General features: G+C 45.4%; 1 protein-coding gene across 1 annotated transcript in view; it reads left to right on the forward strand.

Moving 5' to 3' along the window:
• Stab2 (stabilin 2) overlaps positions 1 to 21,990 on the forward strand; it is a 175,870-nt gene that overhangs the window by 64,370 nt on the left and 89,510 nt on the right. The window contains exons 16-25 of the mRNA XM_021204348.2: positions 22 to 75; positions 389 to 469; positions 3,428 to 3,580; positions 4,479 to 4,541; positions 7,509 to 7,595; positions 8,389 to 8,475; positions 9,828 to 9,939; positions 12,926 to 13,106; positions 15,857 to 15,953; positions 19,582 to 19,740. Coding sequence (XP_021060007.1) covers positions 22 to 75; positions 389 to 469; positions 3,428 to 3,580; positions 4,479 to 4,541; positions 7,509 to 7,595; positions 8,389 to 8,475; positions 9,828 to 9,939; positions 12,926 to 13,106; positions 15,857 to 15,953; positions 19,582 to 19,740 — 1,074 coding nt within the window. The remainder of the gene's footprint in view (positions 1 to 21; positions 76 to 388; positions 470 to 3,427; positions 3,581 to 4,478; positions 4,542 to 7,508; positions 7,596 to 8,388; positions 8,476 to 9,827; positions 9,940 to 12,925; positions 13,107 to 15,856; positions 15,954 to 19,581; positions 19,741 to 21,990) is intronic.

The raw sequence follows: 21,990 nt of genomic DNA on the forward strand, positions 1-21,990 counted from the left end.
AGTGTACCGGTACCTTTGCAGGGCTCTCGGAAACTTCTGGAACTCGTCAGATACCACATTGTTGCATTTACCCAGGTTGGTCCTATTCTTCCTCATACTACTTTATCCTGGCTTTTAAAACACTAGGTCCTAGTTTTGAATTACAATATATTGGGACTAGAGAATTATTTGTGGCACTTATTAGCTCTGAGCAGACCTTTAGTCTGTCACTGTTATCTTTGATATTGTTATCAAAGAACCCCTTAAAGCCACAAATGCCCGTAACATCAAAACTCCTGTTATTTCATCAGTAGTTAAGGACTTTTCTTTTTAAAAAAAAGTGCAGACTGTGAGAAATGGGGACTCTGTGCGTTGCTGCAAATGACTCCTTGGTCTCTTCCCTTTGCAGCTGGAAGTGGCCACTCTGGTTTCGACACTTCACGTCAGGAGCATGGCCAACCAGATCATCACATTTAACATAAGCAGCAAAGTAAGTGAGAAGTCCACGGCTGGTGCTGACTCCTGCGTGTTCACTATGATAATTCATCTACACTCACAGATATGAAACTTTTTCTTGTTAGGTAACATATGTGGGAATGCTCCTGTGTATGGAGGTACACGTGTGTATACGTAGAGGCCAGAGGACCACCTCAGCTGTCATTCCAGAGGCCTCCTCCTTTTTGAGACAAGGTCTCTCATTGTCCTGGAGTTTTCTAAGTAGGCTAGGCTGGCTGGCCAGTGAGCCCCAGAAACCCACAGATCTTCACCTGCCCAGAATTAGAATTATAAATGCATGCTACTGTGCCTGGCTTTTATAAACAGATGCTAGGGATCTTGTACTATTTGAAATCCAAGCACTTTTACCCACTGAGCCATCTTCCCTAGTTCACAGTCCCCACATCTTTACAGCTGCTCCACTCTTTGCTCAGTTCTTTCAGCACATACCACTGACATGAGTAACAGTCTGTGTTAAAGCAAGAAAAACAAAAAGAACTTATATCCCAGCAGAGAAAATAGAATGCAACAACTCATTAAATGGTCAATGAGTTGCTGTTGCATTGGGTGTTGGTCAGAGAGGTTGTGAAAGTGCGCAGAGGAGGAGTGTGAGAAAGGCATTAGGTCAAGACTTGAGGGGTGAGTAGAATGAGTTCATCCATTTGAGTAAGAGAGAGTGTGAGAAACCCCGAGGGTACGTGGTTTACTTAAGAAACTCAAAGAAGCTCATTGTCTGGAGTGGATAAGTCTAGGAACAGAGAGAATTGTCTCCTGGTATCTGTCCACTGTTGATGATGACACAATAACAAAAGAGCAAACAGACAAAAATCTCTGGTTGCACGGTAGGAAGTAGTCAATAAAGATGCTAAAGGGAAAAAGTTATCCTAGGAAGCAATAAGGGGAAAAAGGCCAAGCAGGAAGTGAAAATAGGAAGTCAGAGTGGAACTTCCCATCCATTTATTGTTGTTTTAGTTAGCATTGAAAATGATGGGTTATTATAACATGCAGTGCAGACTGTGAGAAATGGGGACTCTGTGCGTTGCTGCAAATGACTCCTTGGTCTCTTCCCTTTGCAGCTGGAAGTGGCCACTCTGGTTTCGACATGTCTATACATGCCTTCCTGTGTACATCACTGGACCTTGTGCATATCTCCCCCTGCTTCCCGCTACAATGCCCCCATAGTCCCTTCCTCCCCATCTGTCTTCATGCCATATCTGCACATATATGTATGCATATACTCAACCTAGATTCTGTATATGAAAGAAAACCACCCATGGTTTGTCCTGCTCTAGATCCCCCATGGCCCCTCGGTCCCTCTCCCCTGACATTTGGAATTCTTCCTCCAGCTCTTATCCGTCCTTCTGCTTTAAGGGGACTAGCATTTTTAGATAAAGTTCCACAAAGCTCTCACACAGAAGAAAACATCTGAACAAGATTTGAAGGAAGCAGAGGTCTCAGCAGTATGACTCTCTGGGGACAGAAGTTTCTAGAGAGAGAGACAGCCCCCCCCCCCAAAAAAAAAGTGTGCAGTGAGGAATGTGCTGAGCTGTTTGAAGAACAAGAAGACAGTATGGACAAAGCAGAGGCAGTAGCAGGAAGAGGAGATGGGAAGTAGTCACACCCAAGGGGTGGAGAGGTAGGGCAGGGTCCCATCTGCACAGGAAGACAGGGTGAGGAGACAGCTCTAACTCCAACTGGAAGATCATGGAAGAATGATCTGATAAGATACACCATTTGGAAGACAAGAGACTTGATTACAGTGAGCCAGCAAAAATGGCAGTTGGGGGTAGGAGATAGCTCAGTTGGTAAAGTGCTTGTTACTCAACTGTGATGGCCTGAGTTCCATCCCAGAATCCACATCAAAAACCACAAGTGTGGTGTTTCACCCTTCCCACCCAGTCCTGGGGAGGTAGAGAGATAGATGGATCCCTGGGGTTCGTTAGTAAATCTGTCTTTGCTACTTCAGTGCAAGGCTAGTAGGAGACCATATCTGGATGGATGGATGGGTGGAGAGAGAGAGAGAGAGAGAGAGAGAGAGAGAGAGAGAGAGAGAGAGAACACAAGTTGTTCTCTGGCCTCCATATGCCTATGTGCACACACAAAGAAAATAATTACTGTGTCCTGCACAAGAATAGCCAGGGACATGGTAAGAAGTGATTAAATTATTAATAAATTTTTGAAGATAAGCCCAACAAAACATGCTCTGCTTGTGTGTGTGTGTGTGTGTGTGTGTTGCTGGGATGAGACAGGGTCTCACTATGTAGCCCTGGCTGTCCTGGAACTCATTATGTAGATCAGGCTAGCTTTAACTCACAGAGATCCCCCTGCCTCAGCCTCCTGGGTGCTGGGATTAAATGCATGCACCATCACACCCAGCCTTGCTAATATATTTGACGGGTGATAAGGACTGAGAAAGCCAGGTGTGACTCAGGCTTTTGGCTTGAGCAACAAGGATAATGTTGCCATTGGTCTGCAGGAGGAGCAGGTGTGGGGAAAGTAGAGTTCACAAATCTTGGTAACTTCAGACTTTGCTCACTCTACTTTGCTCACTCTAAGCTGCTAAGCAGCAATCTGCCTTTTGTTTACTGACATATCCAAGGGGCCTAAAACAGTGTTAATCTGAGGTCAGTAATGTATTGACTAGATGGATCCTCCTTTGAGAACAAGGTGGTAAAATAAGCAAGTGCTGTTTGGTGTGGAAGTGGGCAGCCTCTGTCCCAGCATGTGCAGGGACAGACACCCTTGCCCAGGAAGGGATTCAGTTCACAGACACAATCATTTCCTATCAGAGAACTGTCTAACAGCAACCTTCCCAACAAGGAGAGATCTTGTTGCATTGAGCGGTTTAGAGATGCTCTAACCACGTCTGACTGGAGATGGCTCTGCCCCACCCTCGCCCCACCCCATCCCACCCCCTCCCTGCTGTCAGAATGGACGACTCTTCTTCTTTCAGGGACAGATTCTGGCAAACAACGTGGCCGTGGAAGAAACTGAAGTCGCTGCCAAAAACGGCCGAATTTACACACTGACTGGAGTTCTCATTCCTCCCTCCATCCTCCCGATCCTTCCCCACCAATGCAATGAAACAAAGAGAGAGATGAAACTGGTAAAGGAACTTAGAAAAGTCAGGAAATGGGAGGGGCAGTGGGGGGGGCATAGCCATTGGCAGCATCCCGTGCTCAGTTCTGAGAACGCTAAATCCACGCCGTGAGAGCACATGTCCAGGAGGAGGCATGTGGTCCCATAAGCTCTGAGTCAAGGTTCTGGTGGGATTTCTACTGGAGATGCCCTACAGGTGAGCAGGGCTCTTGGTTGTGGCCATAACAAATGACCATAGATGTCAGTCATTTATCCTATCACATAGGAAATCTAAACTCAGAGTGTCAACAAGGCCACCCTGTCCTTGGAGGCCCTAAAATCCTAGGGTTTTTAAATCATCATCATCATCATCATCATTTTATTATTATTATTATTATTATTATTATTATTATTATTATTATTATTATTGGGGCTCTCCATGTGCTCCAAGATGGCTTCACATTTGTGTACTTCAGAGATCCTCCTGCCTCTACCTCCTAAGTAGGTGGAGACATAAACGCGTGCCACTTCACTAACTCCCAGTCATCCAGCAGTTCCCTGAAGCCCTGCTCATGCCTCACCTCACAGCCGCACACTGTGATCTCTCCTCTCTGTTCCCCACGTGTCTTGTCCCGCATTTGTAAGGACGACAGCCACTGAATATGGGAATGCCCTAGCCCAATTATATCTGTAGACTATTTCCAAATAAAGTCACATCCTAAAACCTGGGGGCACATGCACTTGGGGCGATTGCTCTTCAGCCTACTCAGTCACTGAGGCAGAACCTGAGCAGGATTTTCCCCTTGGGGACAGTCTAGAGGAGCCATCTTCACCAGGAGGGACGCCTATGCCCCAAGGGCTGTCTCCCTGAAGGCTGTCTCTATGAGAGCACAGGATGCCTCAGTTGACTGCCGTCTCCCCTTCAGGGCACTTGCGTGAGGTGTTTCATGAAAAACTGGAGCAAATGTCCCATGAACTCGGAGCCCACGGTGAGTGTGATAAAGCTATTTTCTGAGCTTCCTGAGCTAGCCCACTCTGTCCTCTCTCTTTTCTGCCTGCTTCCTTCTTTAAACCCAGGCTAATGTATGGCTCCTGGACTACCCCTGGCCACAGCAGGGGTGGGAGGAGGAGACCCCACCAATCTGTGTTTGATCACTAGCTGACCCTGGTTCAGTCTCTTAACCTCTTTATCCTAATTTTCTTTCTCTGTGGTTAACAAAGGGGTTAGTGTAAATAAAATTCATAAAAGCCAAGAGCAAACAGCCTCCCAACTGCTTCCTTTCTACTTCTCCCTCCTAAATAAAGTCCAGTGCTAGTATTTGTTCTTACCAAGCACAATACTAGAGGAGTACATGGGAAAAGGAAAGACTACACACTTTCAGCTAGGCAAGAAAAATAAGTCCCAGGTTTGACACAGTATCCTAACTGTATACGATAATGTCTAATGCACTGTGTAATTAAAAAAAAAATACTAAGACTAGATCTTAAATGTTCTCCCCACAAAGATATAATAAGTAGATGAGGCAATAATGCATTGATTAGCTTGAATTAGTCACTTTGCTTATAAATGTATAATATTGTACTGTATTCCCATAAACATGTTTATTATTTATTAGTTTCCCAAAAGAATCCAAATAAGGGCAGGAGAAATTGCTCAGTGGTCAAGAACACTAACTGCTCTTCCAGAGGTCTTGAGTTCAGGCCCAACACCTATGTCAGGTGGCTCATAAACATCTGTAAACCCAGCTCCACAGCATCCAATACCCTCCCTCTGGACTCCATAGGTACCCGAATACAGACACATACACACACAAATAAACAATAAATAAATGTCAGGAAATAACTCTGAAACTATTTGAAATGTTTTATGTTTAATTGAATTCTTAAGGTGTTGATTGAAGTTTGAACATCTCTTAGACACATTACTTGATTGTGGGCCAAATAAATAAGATATCTTATTGGTTTGGATTTTTGCCTTGGGAAGTTCAGACTTATATGTGTGTGTGTGTGTGTGTGTGTGTATATATATATATATATATATATATATATATATATATATNTGTGTGTGTGTGTGTGTGTGTGTGTGTGTGTATGTATGTATATATATATACATAATGTTGTACAATTATACAGCAACCTGTAATTACACACCAAATACCCTGTTGGAAAAAGCAAATGATGACAGAAATTTCTGCCTTTTAAGAAAGACTTTCCAACACAGAAGATTCTTTCAGTACTAGACTAGATCATTATGGAGACAAGGAAGGTCTTTAATGCACTCCTAGTAGGAAATACTTAATAAAGCAGAATATTAAACTTAAGTAGGTATAAGTGCTCACATGTTTGTTGTGTTTAATGAAGCAATTTCCCACAAGTCCATTGGGAAACTATGAACCAGGAAACAAGAGTAAGAGAAGAATGAGTTGGTTCCACAATGCCAGCTGGATGGCAGACATTCTTCCAGCCACTCTATGCAGCAACCATGGGGTATTCATTACTTCAGTTGCTGTGATTAAACTCCCTGACAAAAAAATCACCCTGAGGAAGGAAGAGTTCATTTCAGCTCACAGTTCGAGGGGATACAATTCACCACAGAAATGGAAAGCATAGCATGAGGCACCTTCTCACTCTACATCTCAGTCATGGAGCAGAGAGAAATGCATACCAGTGCTCAGCTGGCTAGCTTTTCCTTTCTACATAGTCTGGGGCCTCACCCAGAGAATGGTGCTGCCTCATTCAGGAAGGTTCCTTCCCTAGATGATCTACAGAATCTCCATTAATCTAGATGATCCCTCACAGGCAGGCCCAGAGGCTTGTCTCCTAGCCAATTCTAGATCCTGGAGTTAACAATCAATATTGACCGTCAAACCTAGGAGGGATAAATATCTTCAGCATCACTGCAGTGTGACTTGGGGATCAAGGCAAGTAGACATAGCTGACATGTAATAGAATCAGGATTTGTGTCTGCGAGTCTGCCACCATTACAGGGAGGAATGAGAAGATGAAAAGGAAATGGGGACAAACCAGAAAAGCTCCTGAGATCCCCAGATCTATAACTGGTTAACTGAAAAGTATTCCTTCCTTTGTGACCTCAGAATGCAGTTCCATAGATAAGATTTTAGGATCATGTGGCCCACTGTGGTCCCATCAGTCTCTTCCTATGTAGAGCCTAAGACAAGGGGATAAAAGTCAACACAAAGATGTGTCTAATACAAAATTTGAGCTGGGAACTAAATTCTTGGGATGAAACTTGATTTCAGCATTATTGCCCCATTGCATGAGAGGCAACCAAGACTCTGGGCCAGATATTAGCAGGGCTAGGTGGGGAAAGTGGCTTAGCCTATCTGATCCCCAATTTCCTTATATTTTAAAAAAGAAACATGAAAAATCATTTGCCTGAGTTGGCAAATAAGCAATTTACATAAACAATGTGTCTAGACTGTTGCAAGTACTCAATAAATGGGTACTCTATGAGCATCAAAGATTAAAAAGCAGAAGGATGCACTTAATCAGCTTCTGAATCCAAAAGGAAAGCCTTAGGCTATAGATATTTATTTTAGTTGGTGAGTTTTTTTGTTTTTTTTTTTTCACTTAGAAGCAATAGATACTTACCAGCTCCAAAATGTTCACATGGCTTAAGGATGGCTGTAGACCAGAAGCAGCAGCCAGATCACAGGCAGGAGGAATCAGAATGCTCACTGATGGATTCTAATGTCTGCCATAGTGAGAGGAGGTGCCAAGATCCTTGTGCCATAGGCTGGTCAAAGCTTGGCTTACACTCTACCAACAAAGAAAGAGGTCTTGTGAAGATGGCAGTCTGATTTGGACTTGGGTGTGCTGGTGTGGCCCTTGCTCTAATATCATGGAGTAGAGTGGCTGGCCAGGGAGAGGCTTATAAGACACAGGGGATGCTGGGATGCACACAACAATGCTTTTACCCACCGGCTTTCTTCCAGGCAATCTTCACAAACAAATGTTTCTACGGCAGCAGAACATGGAACCTGAAAAGTGGTTGTGCCCGATATTGTGATGTGATTGTGGAGGTGAGGAGGTTACAGCTGGGGTCTCCTCCAGGACACCAAGACTCGAGAAGGTCCCAGCTATGGTCACAAGTGTCCTGCAGGAAATTAGAATGCTTTCCTAAATGAGAATCAAAAGGTGAACTGGGTAGTGTAGTGTACTCAGGTCACTGCCTACCTGAGTCATACCTTCCTGAGTTCCCTGCCTTTTCACAGAGTCCATGGCGTTTCCATGAGAGTCACCCTCCACCCAAGTCTCTAACCTGATTCTTACCCATACTCCTGCCTCATCATATGCTCGCTGGATATTCTCTTCAGGATATTCATCCAGTTGTGCAGGGGCTGACTCATCTTTCCAGTCTCCCTCTACCTAACCCTCTTGTCACGACCCAACAGGTCCGGAAACTCCATCTCTACACACCACCACTCTATTCCAACAGCCATCTTCCTGGCACCTACCATTCTCTGGAATGTTCTGAAATGTTCTTTTAATTCCCATTTCTTCATTTGCTTATGGAATCAACCCCAGAGTCTTACAAATGCTAGGCAAGACCTCTGCCACTAAGTGATTCTCCAGCCCCATTACTTCTCTATTTTATCCATGCTGACTCTCTTATACTCTCTATAAGCATAAGCCTCTCTCTGCCTCCTTCCCTTGGTCACGTGAGAGACATCTGGCAGATTGGTGGTAATGTGCTAGCCAGTTCATCAGAAGGCTTGCCATTGTGTCCCACTAGTGGAAATCAGAACTGCCCCTCTTTTGAGATATTGGTGCCCTCCTTGGGGCCCCTAGGGGCAACATATGTGTTGTTTCCAGATACCACAATGCTGTAAAGGTTTCTTCGGGCCTGACTGCAACCCATGTCCAGGAGGCTTCTTGCATCCGTGCTCGGGAAATGGGCAGGTGAGTCCAGTCCCTGGTCACACTCTCATGTGTGCTGACCTTTCTGAAGGCACACAGTAATGTTGAAAAATCCTGCACCAAAAAGTGGCACAAGGCTGTCCAGGGCTCCCAGGAATCCAAATAATTGGACCTGTTACTGGAGCAGGGAGTATCTGCTGCAGAAGTCTGGGCTTGGGGAGGAGAGGCTGTGTCCTCTGTGGCTCAGCATGAGATCCCAGACAGCTCGAAACTCTCTGGACCTCACTTCCCAAACCTCTGAAAGCCCCTGTGAAGGCTTTTGTGGGTCTTAAAAATGCTAATAGCATTGGCCAATGGTTGCTTTGTTTTATTTTGTTTAAACCCAACTTCAGAACCTAGTGGCATGTAAAAGCCAAAGCTTAGCTCATCTACATGGAGGCCAAGACCAAACAAAGGAAGGTAAAATTAGCTGTGATTATGTAGGAAAATATAGATTTGAGACTTTAATTGATCCACATCTAAACTACAGCTCTTGCAAAGGAAAAAAATATGGGGGATGGAGAAGAAAGGTGTTACACAGAAAGTAAAGTGTAAAAATAGGCCAGTACCAGCCTGAAACCTGGTCATTAGTGGTGAAGGTAGCCCACACCCAACTCTGATGTGTAGCAGTCAGTACCCGCCTGGTCTTGCCAGGGCTATACAGGTCAGAGAGCAAGCAAGTAAGTTTACAATGGAGAGAAAACACTGCAGAATAGACCACAACTGGGCAAGCAAGAATGGAGAGAGAACAGGGCCAGGCCTCTGCAGAAGGCCCGTCTTCCTGCTGTCATCCTCTAAACGTTGTGCCAAGGGTCTCATTCCCATTTGTAGCCCTCTTATTCTGAGGAGATATGAACAGATATATCCACCTCAGAGACAGTACAGGCAAAAAAAAAGGTACACCCCAGCATGAGACTGTGACTCACAAAAGCTCCTGCATCCACTGAGGAGCGGCCTGCCCAGCCATCAGACAGACCCTAAAGAGTCCCCTGCCTCAGTCTCATTTCCTGCTTATATAAACCGTGAGGCTCCCTATGGGTCATAACTGTTTAGGCTTTGTGAGTCTTATGTTTTATGAGTTTCCTGGGCCTCTGAAATTTAGTTTACCTGAGTGCCGAGCCTCACTCCACCACTGTTTCAGTTCAGAGGAAAAAGCTACAGCAATACACCCTTGCACCCTGTCCTTTGAGGTTCTAAATCCTAGATCAGGATCCCCAAGCCAGGTACTAGTTCACCATCTTCCCACAAGGAGTCCAAAGTCACTTCCAATGGAGTTCAAGTTGAAGCCATAAATCAAAAGCCAGAACTTGGCTGCCATGTGCCCTAACTGCCCATGGGGCTGCCTTTGCTCTCAGTGCATAGATGGCCTCGGTGGCAATGGGACCTGCATCTGTGAGGATGGCTTCCAAGGTTCCATGTGTCAGTTCTGCTCCAACCCCAACAGATACGGACCTCGGTGTAACAGAAGTAAGTGGGGTTTCTCGGGCTCCTTTCCACCGGCTCCTTCCATACTGAGCACACCAATGGTGTAGTCTGGTGTCCTGTGGATTTTGCTTGTGTGGTGTGGGCAGGGAGGTTAAGTGCTGCTTCTCAAACTATAGCATGTGCCAGACAGCTGGGCACAAGCTGCTGAGTTTCTGACTCTCTGTGATGAGTCTGGGAAATTGCATTTTGAACAGGTCCCTGGGGTATGCTGACAGTGCCCATTCAGGAACCACACTTTAGAAATTGCTTTCTATGTTCATGATGACACAGATAGTCCCATTTCAAAAACTAGATCTGTTTTCTTTCAAAAGATCCTTACCCATCAATTCTTTCATTTAAGAATTATGACCTCAGCCAAGTGGTGGTACACAGCGTAATCCCAGGGGAGACAGAGGCAGGTGATCTCTGAGTTGGAGGCCAATCTTGTCTACAGAGTGAGTTCTAGGACAGCCAGGGCTACACAGAGAAACCCTGTCTCACCACTCGCCCCTCAAAAAAAAAAAAAATTAAGACCTTGGATGAATACACCCTCAAATTACAAACTAAGGGTGAAAGTACAAGTAAGCATTTTTAAAATTCATTCCAACCTATGTGTGGGAAGCTTTTCCTAGGACACACCTAGCACATAGTGCATACTGAAAAAAATATGCTAGCTACTATTGTGACCTCTTACTGTTTTATGTTGTTATTCTAAGAGCAGTAACCAAAGCCTAAAGGAACATATGGAAAGTTCTACAATAGGCATATGCTAATGCAGTCCTATATGCTCAGAAAATGAATTATTCTTTAAAATGACATCATATGTACTATATTAACTCTATATTTTTTAGATGTCTGTTTTCTAAGCTAAAACTGGAACGTAACAACATGAAATTGATAGGTAAGAGTTTCCAGTGGAGTGAGAACAGCCGAAGTTAAGTTCTCATCTCTACAGCTAGTGTCTCTGTGACCTGAGGGAGGTGTTACAGTGTCTCCGTCTAGAAAATGAAGACAATGTTGCACAGTTACCCTCAGCATCCAGGGGCATTAGATCCCACACTCCTCACTGCCTCCCAATTCTGCAGCTGCTCAGTCCTCTATATAAAAAGGCATAGTGTTCGCCTGGATTCTAAACACACACACACACACACACACACACACACACCACAAGCACACATACACACACACACACACACCACATGCATACACTTAGAACAGACATAGGGATTTTTTAAAAAATATTTTTGATTCAAGGTTGGTGAACCACAGATACAAACCCTAAGAATACATCACAGGTTATTTATTGTATCAAGACAGATCATAACTGGGAGATTTTAACACAGAAATTATATCTACTAAATAACCAATAAACAAAGTCACATGAATGCTATCCCCACTAGCCCCTCACATTTGTTAAGAACATGCCTCCCTCCCTCCCTCTCATGGTGTAATTGCCTGGGAACCCAGTAGCACAGCAAGGATCGGCACTGTTCACTCCTATTTGCTTGCTCTTCATGCCAAGTTAAGATTTCTAAGACAAAATTAGGAATTTATTACAAAGCCAACAATCTTGGTATTTGTCAGATCTCCAGCAGGATGTGGAGGCTCAGGTTAGGAGGTGGCTTCCAGCTTTGACCCACATCTTGGGTCTGTGGCCACTCAAGTCCTATTCTTTGCAAGTGAAGTCCTGGCTTACTAGCATGGTATGACAGTTAATTTTTGTTTTAAATACAGATGTGACTTCCCAGACTCTTTCCTTTGAGTTTGTTCACTCTTTACTGGATGTTGGTTCCAAGCACCAGTTCCTGTCTCCTTAGTCCTGGCTGAGGCAAGGCTCCGAGTCTTTCAGTTAGATGCTATTCAAACCCCAATCCTTGCAGCCTTCCTTTGAGAAGCAACATGTCCCTCTCCCCTTCTTACTCCTACCCCATGCATGGTGCCTGAGGGGGGGTATGTATGTACAAATTCATATGTGTATATTGCATGGGGATGTACAGGCATACATGTACATACAAACACATGCAGAGGCCAAAGGTCACCCTGAGTGTCTTTCCTCATGGATCAACCACCTTGTTTTCTGAGATAGGGTCTCTCATCAGCCAGTGATCCCAGGGACCCATTTACCTCTGCCTCCCTACTGTGTCTGAGTAGTTTTTGAATATTGTTGTTGCTGCTGCTGTTGTTTTAGTGTGTTCTGAGGATCAAACTTAGTTCCTCATGCTTGTGTAGCAAGCACTTTTCTGATTGAACTAAGTCCCACCCCTGCTTTGAAAATTTCAGATACTAATATTCAGAATCAAGCTAAAGTAGCTAAGGTTTAAACTGACAGGAGTTGTGGAAGAGCTGTGTGTACAATCACTATAGTCGTGAACTTGGACAGTACAGGGTCAAGTCCCTTCATGGGAACTCAGGCAAACTGGGCTGTTCGCTTCAGCTCTCCTGGTCTCTGCCTGCTCATCTGGAAAGTAGAACATACCGACCTCCTGGGACTGAGGGTGGTTGACGAGGTGGGGAAAGTCAGTCCAGGGCCTTGATGAAGTCAGTGCCCAAACCTGGCCACTAATTATCACTAGTTTGCTGTGAATTAAAGTAGAAAGTTAACACATGAGCCTATCTGGAGTTCTCCAAACAGAAGAAAACTCATCTATGTATTCTAGATTGTTTGTAGAAAGTGAGAAACTTCTTGGCTAACATCTCCAACCAAGAAGTAGTTAAAAATTGGGCTCCTTAGTTTCTTTTGCCATATCACAAAAATCATCTCCTCTCCCACCCCACCCCCATGCACACTGGGGACAAATATACCCTCCTCCAGGCAGGTGGGGGACAATCAGCTCTCTAAGGCACTGAGAAATGCTGGTGACCCCGACTTCAACCCGGCTCTGATTGACAGCAGTGAGCTGAAGCAGGGGAGAGATGGTCCTCGTCCTCTGTGGTACTCTGATCCAATAGGAAATGATTATCCAAGCCCTGAACACCCCTTCTCTTCCAGCCTGCCTGTGTGTTCATGGAACATGTGATAACAGACTGGACAGCGATGGCGCCTGCCTGTCAGGAACATGCCGAGAGGGCACAGCTGGGAGGTTCTGTGACAAGCAGATGTCAGCCTGCGGGCCCTATGTGCAGTTCTGTCACATCCATGCCACCTGTGAATACAGCAATGAGACAGCCAGGTAGGTTACAACCCAAGGCTACTGTGCCACCTGTGGGTGGAGCGGGCCCATATCTAACACTTAAAGTAAGGCATGTTCTACCCAGCTGACAGTATGGATCTTGTAGAAATTATGAGCTGAATCTAAATCTCAGCTCTGCTTGCTCTGAAATGCAATAGCTGTGTGACCTTGGGCAAGTTGACTTATTTCTCTGAGCTTCACTTTCCTTATTAGTAGAGCTGTACCCTACCTAACAGAACAGTAGTTGAGAGTAAAAGAACAGAATAGACAAGCATGGTGACCCAGGCCAGGGTGTGCATAGTCAATTCTAGCACTCAGGATGCTAAAGCAAGAGGATTGCTGAAGGTCTAGACAGCCTAGACTACAGCAAGACCTTGTCTCAAAAAATCCAAAAAAGGGGAGGGGTGTTAGGAAGGTGATTCAGCCTGGAAGAGCACTTGCTGTTCCTCCAGAGGACCTGAGATGTGTTACCAGCATCCATGCCTGTGACTACAGCTCCAGGGGATCCAATGCTGTCTTTTGGTCTCTAAGAGTGTGTGTATGTCTGCATGTATGTCTGAGTGTTTGTGTGTGTACATGTGTGTGCATGTGACTGTGCATGCATGTGTCTATGTGTGTGCATGTCTTTGTCTGTCCACCCATGTGTGTATATGTTACGTGTGTGTCTCTGTGTATGTCTGTGTGTATCTGTCTGTCTGTCTCTCTGTGTATATGTGTAGTCTGTGTTTATGTGTGTCTCTATGTGTTTCTCTGTGTATGTGTCTGTGTGTGTGTCTGTGTAAGTGTCTCTGTGTATATGCACATGTGTTTGTGTGTGTCCATGTGTGTCTCTGTGTGTCTGTGTGTGATTCTATGTGTGTCTGTCTGTCTCTCTCTCTCTGTGGCCTACTATGTATACAGTCACTGTAAATCATGGACTTGGACAAGATAGGGTCAAGTCCCTGCATAGAAACTCAGAGGTAAGTTGGGTGATTTGCTTCAGCTCTCTGGGCCTCTGCCTTTAAAAAAAAATATTAAAAAGGGATCAAGGAAGGGAGGAGGGAAGGAAGGAAGGAGGGAGAGAGAGAAGACTGATCTGTCTTGCTACTATGACAAAATACCCAGAGAACGTCAGTTTAAAGACAAAAGAGTTTGTTTTGATTCACATAGTTCCAAGGAACAGCCCATCATGGCAGGTATGCCGGAGGCTAACCTAACCTAGATACTCCCCCACAGGTGTGCTCCAGGCTAACGTAATCTAGATAATACCCTGTGGGTGTACCCAGAGACCAACCTAACCTAGACAGTCTCTGGCAGGAGTGCCCAGAGACTAACCTAGACAATCTCTCGCAGGTGTGCCCAGAAGTTAAAATCTAGATTATCCCTCGCAGGTGTGCCCAGAGGCTGCCCTCATGGGTGCCTCTACATCTGGTTCATCTGCCAATGTTCACCATCACAAAAGGAAAGCTAGGAACCACGTGCTTTGAAGGCATCTTTCTTACAAAAGCTGTCAGTAGCTGATCTCACATAAAAGGCATCTGGATGTTGACTGGAGGAAGGGCTTCCACTCCTTCCTTTAACTGTGTAACAGCCACAGTAGCTTTGGGGGGCAGTAAACGTCCTAGGAAGCTTTCTCTCCTCCAGTTCAAACTCAATAACCACTTCAAACCCCCTAGAGGAAGCAGTGGATGTCTGGAATGCCAGCCCTGTTCTGGCTTCAGTTCTTAATTTACATTTGGTCACTGGCTTGTTTGGGGGAATGGGGTGGGGAGCTGTCACCCTGGAGAGAGCAGGCTGTACAAAGCAGAGACTTGATGTCTTTCCTTTAGTTACATGATAGGAGTGTGTCAGCCAAAGGAACTGGAAACCATATCCATGTATACGTCACAAATCACCTATGAGTAAAATATCCCCCAGAGGTTCCTGCATCACCCACAGTGGGCTGTCTGCATGGTCTGCAGGACCTGGGGCAGCTCAGAAGCTTGTGTGGGAAGAAATCAAGCTCTCTTTTTGTATGGATGCCAGACAAATCCACTTCCTCTAGGAAACTGGATCCTGGACAAAGAGTCAATAGCATTCTTAAGCATATGTTGCTGAAGTTTCAAGAGGATGTGGAGGTTTGATGGAAGCCACATGGCAGCCCCAGCATCCATCAGAGGACATTCAAGACATCGATCCAACCAATGAATGAGTGAACAGTGAACGAGCAAATTGCCCACATTAAATAGAAAAGGTGTTATGGTAGGATATTTTGGAAGGGATTTCTGAGAGGAGAATGAGACCAGAAACTATCATCTTACAGGAGACACACACACACACACACACACACACACGAAGGACCAGAGAAAAGGAGAGAGCTCTCACCTGATCGATATTTTCAGAGCTATGCCACCGTTTTTGTCTCAAACTAGCCCAAAGGAGAAGGTTAAAAACAGGTTCTGGTCCAGTAAGAGCAGGTTAGCTGCCACCACTGTGCCTGATGGTGCTAGTGAAATCCAACAAACTTCCCACAACTATCAGACCCATTTTCCAAGTGAGAAGACAGTGTCCCCACTGGTGGGCCACACAATGACTAAGGTAGGGCTTGAATCCCCAGCCAGCCTTGACAGCCAGCACCCAAAATCATCCACCCATGTTTGCACCCAGGCTCCCTGCACAAAGCTAATCTGGCCCAGGCATTTCTGGCCCCTCCCTAGGTGGCTGTTTGCACCTGCATGGCCAGCTGTGTGGCCATTAGGTATCAGGCTGATTTTGTGCATTCTCTTCCACAGCTGTGTCTGCAATGAGGGCTATGAAGGAGATGGAATTCTCTGTTCTAAGAAGGACCCTTGCCTGAGATCAACCTCCAGAGGAGGCTGTAGTCCTAACGTGAGTGTTGTTTTTCAGAGCCAGGTGCCACTTACCTTCTATAAGTAGGCACAGCAGGAGTTACTCTGTGGAGGTGAAAAGCAGTTCCTCAAAGGAAAGAAATAACCTTCCTTGGTGATAATCTGCCATGCTGATAACCTGCCGTGCTGCCTTGGAATAGTGGAAGACAGTGACAGCTTCGAGCATGCTGGGTTTTTCACATGGGTGTAAGACAGGAGGGGGAGACATGGGGGGGTGCGGGGGTCAGCTTAGGCATGGATGCTCTTTCAGACAGAGGAGGGGCTGACAGCTGAAGTCAGTCACAGCTGAAGCTGTGAAGGGCTTCTGAGGCAGGCTTTAGGCTTTTGTTTCCTGGCCAAGCCAGCCCAGGTGAGACCAGAGCCATCACCCTACACAGTCACCAGCACTGCCATTTTGTGACCTAACACTTTTAAAAGAAATCCTGAGGGAGAGACATCCCAGAAAGCAGTGCCTGAACCATATGCACAGAGCACGTGTAAAATGTCAGATTTTTTTTTTAATCTCAGAGTTTTTGAAATAGTACATAAAGTAATGGGCTTTTGAGAGCCTTTTCATTTACACCAATTTGTCTTAGTCAGGGTTTCTATTCCTGCACAAACATCATGACCAAGAAGCAAGTTGGGGAGGAAAGGGTTTATTCGGCTTACATTTCCATACAGCTGTTGATCACCAAAAGATACAGGACTGGAACTCAAGCAGGTCAGAAAGCAGGAGCTGATGCAGAAGCCATGGAGGGATGTTCTTTACTGGCTTGCTTCCCCTGGCTTGCTCAGCCTGCTCTTATAGAACCCAAGACCACCAGCCCAAACATGGTCCCACCCACAAGGGGCCCTTCCCCCTTGGCCACTAATTGAGAAAATGCCCTGCAGCTGAATCTCATGGAGGCATTTCCCCAACTGAAGCTCCTTTCTCTGTGATCACTCCAGCTGTGTGGAGTTGACACAAAACTAGCCAGTACAATTGACCCCTTGTCAACTTGACACACAAACACATCATTAGTAAGCCTCAATCCTTAGTTCTTATTCATCCTTAAGATCTAAATAACTTTAAAAGTCCCACAGTCTTTACATATTAAAAGTTCAATCCCTTTAAAATATCCAATATCTTTTAAAATACAAAGTACTTTAAAATTCAAAGTCTCTTAACTGTGGGCTTCACTAAAAAACTACCTTCAAGAGGGAAAAATATCAGGGCACAGTCACAATCAAAAGCAAAAATCAATCTCCAACCATCCAATGTCTGGGATCCAACTCACAATCTTCTGGGCTCCTCCAAGGGCGTGGGTCACTTCTCCAGCCATGCCCTTCATAGCACAAACCTTGTCTTCTCGGCTCCAGCTCCAGCTGCCTGTACTTCACTGCTGCTGCTGTTCTTGGTGATCATCTCATGGTACTGGCATCTCCAAAATGCTATTGTGAACCCTTCAGTCCTGGGCTATCAATTGCAACTGAGGCTGCACCTTCACCAATGGCCTTCCATGGCCTCTCACAGTGCTTGTCCTTCTTCTTCCCCAAACCCCTTCCATCTTTTTGCCCTTCTACCTTGGTCCTCTTCGTCCCCTCGCTAGCCCCTTCTACCTTCCTGTCACAGATATTGCAGAAGTCTCTTCCCTGCATGTTTTCACACAACAGAAACAATGTAGAAGGCAGCCCTGGAGGAGGAGGGGTTAGGAGGAACAGCCTATGATGGGAGAACACTGAGGATGATCAATGTTTATTATATATGTACATGAAATGTCAGGATAAAACCCATTAGTTTGTACAACTAATAAAGCTCTAAAAGAGGTCAGTCTCCTTTCCACTGTCACAGTCCCTTTCCTAGTTTCATGACCAAGACATGCACACGTGCACATGCCCATACACATACACATGTACACACACACACACACACACACACACACAAATTATCATCTCAGATCCAAATATAAGAGAAAACATATGGCATTTGTCTTTCCAAACTTTGAACCTAAAAAGGATTCCTTTGTGGGTGTTCTCTGTGACTCTCCCCAAATCCTGATCTTCTGGGGCTTTGGGAAGGTAAGTGTTGAGAATAACAACCTTTGCCTTGCACTTCATAGCTAAAAGAGTATATCCCATCTCATTTTCTCCTTGCCCCAGCCCGGTGAGGTAACAACGGTTAGTGTCATCTTACTAAGGACAGAATTAAGGAACTTGCCTACATTTTGGGGAGAATTAAGGAACTTGCCTACATTTTGGGGAGAATTAAGGAACTTGCCTACATTTTGGGGAGAATTAAGGAACTTGCCTACATTTTGCCTCTGTTACTACAGCCACTTCCACCTAATATCTCTCGAACATGGCTACCACCACCTGACTTCATCTGCCACACACTAGCCACAGCTGGATAGTTCGTCCCCTGCTTCCGCTGACTCTCCCCAGGTATATGTGGTCAGAGTGGTTTGAAGCAAATTATAGATATCATTTCCTCCAGGCTTAACCCCTTTCTGGAACTTTCCTGGGCTTGGGGAATGAAATCTAGACACAACTTCAAGGTCCTGCCCACCAGATTTCCCAGTGACTGAGCCCTACCACTCAACACCCTCAGGACTTCTCTTCCTTTCTTAGAGTACTTCTGCCTCCTGTGGTCTCCATGTATTTTGCTACTTATCTTGCTGCTGCAACAAATGCTTAACAAAAGCAATTAAGGAAGAAGGTGCTTGTTTTAGCTCTTAATTCAAGAGTATAATCTTGGGTAAATCAGGGCACCAAAAATACCAGGGAGTTGGTCACATTGCATCAACAGTTAAAAAGCAGAGAGAGGCATACTGGCACTCAGCACATTCTCCTATCTGTCCAGGACTTAAGCCCATGACATGGTACCACTCACATTTAGGATGGGTCTTAGCTTCTGGGTCAACCTAATCCAGAAACTCCCTAGCAGACATGCCCAGAGGTTTGTTTCCTGTGTGATTCTGGATGCTGTCAAGTTGACAATGTTAACCATCACCCCCTGGGGTCAAGAGTCACAGAATAGCTTAGAGGAGCTTGAACCCTGACATCATGGTACCCTAGATTCATGCTCCTCTCTGTGGCTGGGTGACCTTGGGGGCACTTCTTTCTCCATCTGTAAAAAAAAAAGATAATGACAGTGCCTGCTTCCAGAGCAGGGGTTCTCAACTTGTGGGTTGTAACCCCTTTTGGGGGTCAAGTGACCTTTTCACGGGGATCAAATATCAGATATCCTGTGTATCAGATATTTGCATCATGATTCATAACTAGCAAAATTACAGTTACAAAGTAGCAAAGAAATAATAATTTAATGGCTGGGGGAGTCACCACAACATGACAGGCTGTATTAAAGGGTCACAGCGTGAGGAAGGTTGAGAGCCACTGCTCCTGAGGGTCCTTTACTTCTGTAAATCAACTGGCTGAGTCGGTAACACAGTGATAGCTGACCAGTCGCAAGCAATCTTGCTGTCGGAATCACCCAGTTGCTTTATGATGCTCGCACGACTAAGCGTTTCAGTAATTTCCATTGCACTCCATGCGAATGTGCTTCTAGAATACTCTTCCAGATCCTTTCTGGCTTTGGCAGCTGCACACAGCTGGCCCGTGGTCTCAGAGGTCTTGTGCTCTTCCTCCTGCAGGCACAATGCATCCGGACTAGCACGGGGACATACAGCTGTGTGTGCCAGCAGGGCTGGACAGGGGATGGAAGAGACTGTGTGGAGATCAACAACTGCCTGCTGCCTAGCTCCGGAGGCTGCCATGACAACGCCACCTGTTTATATGTAGGCCCTGGGCAGGTGGGTGACTTGGGGAAGAAAGGAAAGAGGAATCAGGATTCCTGTTGTGACTTTCTTTTTTTTTTTTTTTTTTTTTTTTTTTTTATCACTATTAGAGAAGTTATTTGGTTTTAAGGTGCTGTGGCTTTGCCCTCAGCTGTGGTAGGAAGAACGGGTTGATTATTGTGAAGAGGCTGAGACATCGGTGTCACTGTGATGCCACCTTACAGAAGAGGAACTGTGGCACCAGGGAGTTTAGCTATAGCTTAGCGATTTCTTCGGTGCACAGAAAAGCAATCAATCTCACTATGATTCACATATAGTCAGAATTCAGAGAAGCCTTGGTCACCCCCAACCCATGGATCACACACATTGATCCAGAACGGTCTACAGATTGTTACCTAATTTTAACTGGCTTCATTTCATGAAAAGAAGCAGCGGCTGCTGCCTGCGAGTTACTGAGTTACAGAAGAAGAGATACAGAGAAACGGACTACATTGATACTGTGGCCATGGAAATGATAGGTCCCCACTCCCCATCTTCCATGTGCCCCATCCTCCCCCAAAACAGTATGGACGTGCTCCATCAAGTCAAAGGAGCACAAGACCTAGAAAGTAAGAACCGGGATCTTCCCTCCCACACACCCCTTTTGAATGATGATAGTTTCTCATGCTTGTGTTCTAAAGCTGGACTTTATTAAACCTTCAGATTATTTGGCTGAGAAATGCATGTTCCCCATGAGACTGGGCACAGTGTAAGGCCTAACCTTGCTTTCTGTGATGGCTCCAGGCCTTCCACCATGATCCTTCTGCCTTAGACAACACATTCCCGTGTGTGGGTCAGGAACTTAGATCATGTCTTGGTTGCTTTTCTGTTGCTGTGAAGAGACACCATAACTAAGGCAACTTAGAAAAGAATGCATTTAATTGGGGCTTGCTTACAGTTTCAGAGGGTGAGTCCATGACCATCATGGCGGAGAACATGGCAACAGGCCAGGCATGCTGCTGGAGCAGTAGCTGAGAGCATGTATTTTATCTGCAGTTTGGAAACAGAGAGAGACAGACAGACAGACAGACAGAGACAGAGACAGAGACAGAGAGAGGCAGAGACAGAGAGACAGACAGAGACAGAGAGAGAAAGAGAGAAACAGACTGGACCTGGTCTGGGCTCTTGAAACTCCAATGCCCACCCTCAGTGACATGCCTCCTCCAACAAAGCCACACTTCCTCCACTAAGGCCACACCCACTAATCCTTCCCCAAACAGTTCCAGCAACTAAGGTCCCAGCATTCAGACACATGAGCCTACAGGACCTTTCTCATTCAGACCACACAGACCATAATGGTTGCTGCTTAGGCAGTGACAGCCAGGGGCGGGGAAAGTATGAGAATATATTTGGATCACTAGGAAGTCTGTTGGTTTTAATAGAAAATCCAATTACCTGTGCATTCCTGGAGAATGAAAAGTGACAGGGCCATGGAAAATGAAGTAGCGGCTCTCCAGAAAATGAAAGGTGGAATTACCATAGGATCCAGTGACTCAACTGCCCAAGAGAATTAAAAGCAGGGACACCAAGGCATATTTGTGTAACCATGATACTAAGAACATTATTCACACTAATCTCCGATACATGCTACAGCTCCTATATGAACTTGAAGACTTTATCAGTGATTCCTCTTAGATGAAATCTCTTTGTGTATGTATGTGTGTGTGTATGTGTGTGTGTGTGTGTGTGTGTGTGTGTGTGTGTGTGTGGTTTATTTTTATTTTATGTGCATTGGTGTTTTGCCTGTATGTCAGTCAGTGTGAGGGTGTCAGAAGCCCTGAAACTGGATTTACAGACAGATGTGAGCTGCCATGTGGATGCGAGGAGTTGAGCCCAGGTCTTTTGGAAGAGCAGCCCGTATTCTTAGCCTCTAAACCATTTCTCTATCCCCTTAAATGAAATCTCTCATGGAGTCAAATTCATAAAGGCAGAAAGCAGAAACTCAGCTGCCAGAGTTTGGTATGGAGATGGAGTTACTCATGAGCAGGTGCTTTCAGTTTGTGGAGATGAAGAAGGTTCTGGAACCACATCGGTGATGGTTGGACAGCAGCGTGCGTGTGCTTAATGCCCCTGAACTGTCTATTAAAAATGGTTACGGGGCTGGTGAAATGGCTCAGTGGGTAAGAGCACCCGACTGCTCTTCCAAAGGTCCTGAGTTCAAATCCCAGCAACCACATGGTGGCTCATAACCATCCTTAACCATCTGTAACAAGATCTGACGCCCTC

This window comes from Mus pahari, chromosome 9, assembly GCF_900095145.1.
Source record: "Mus pahari chromosome 9, PAHARI_EIJ_v1.1, whole genome shotgun sequence".
In the NCBI taxonomy this organism is placed as follows: Eukaryota; Metazoa; Chordata; class Mammalia; order Rodentia; family Muridae; genus Mus; species Mus pahari.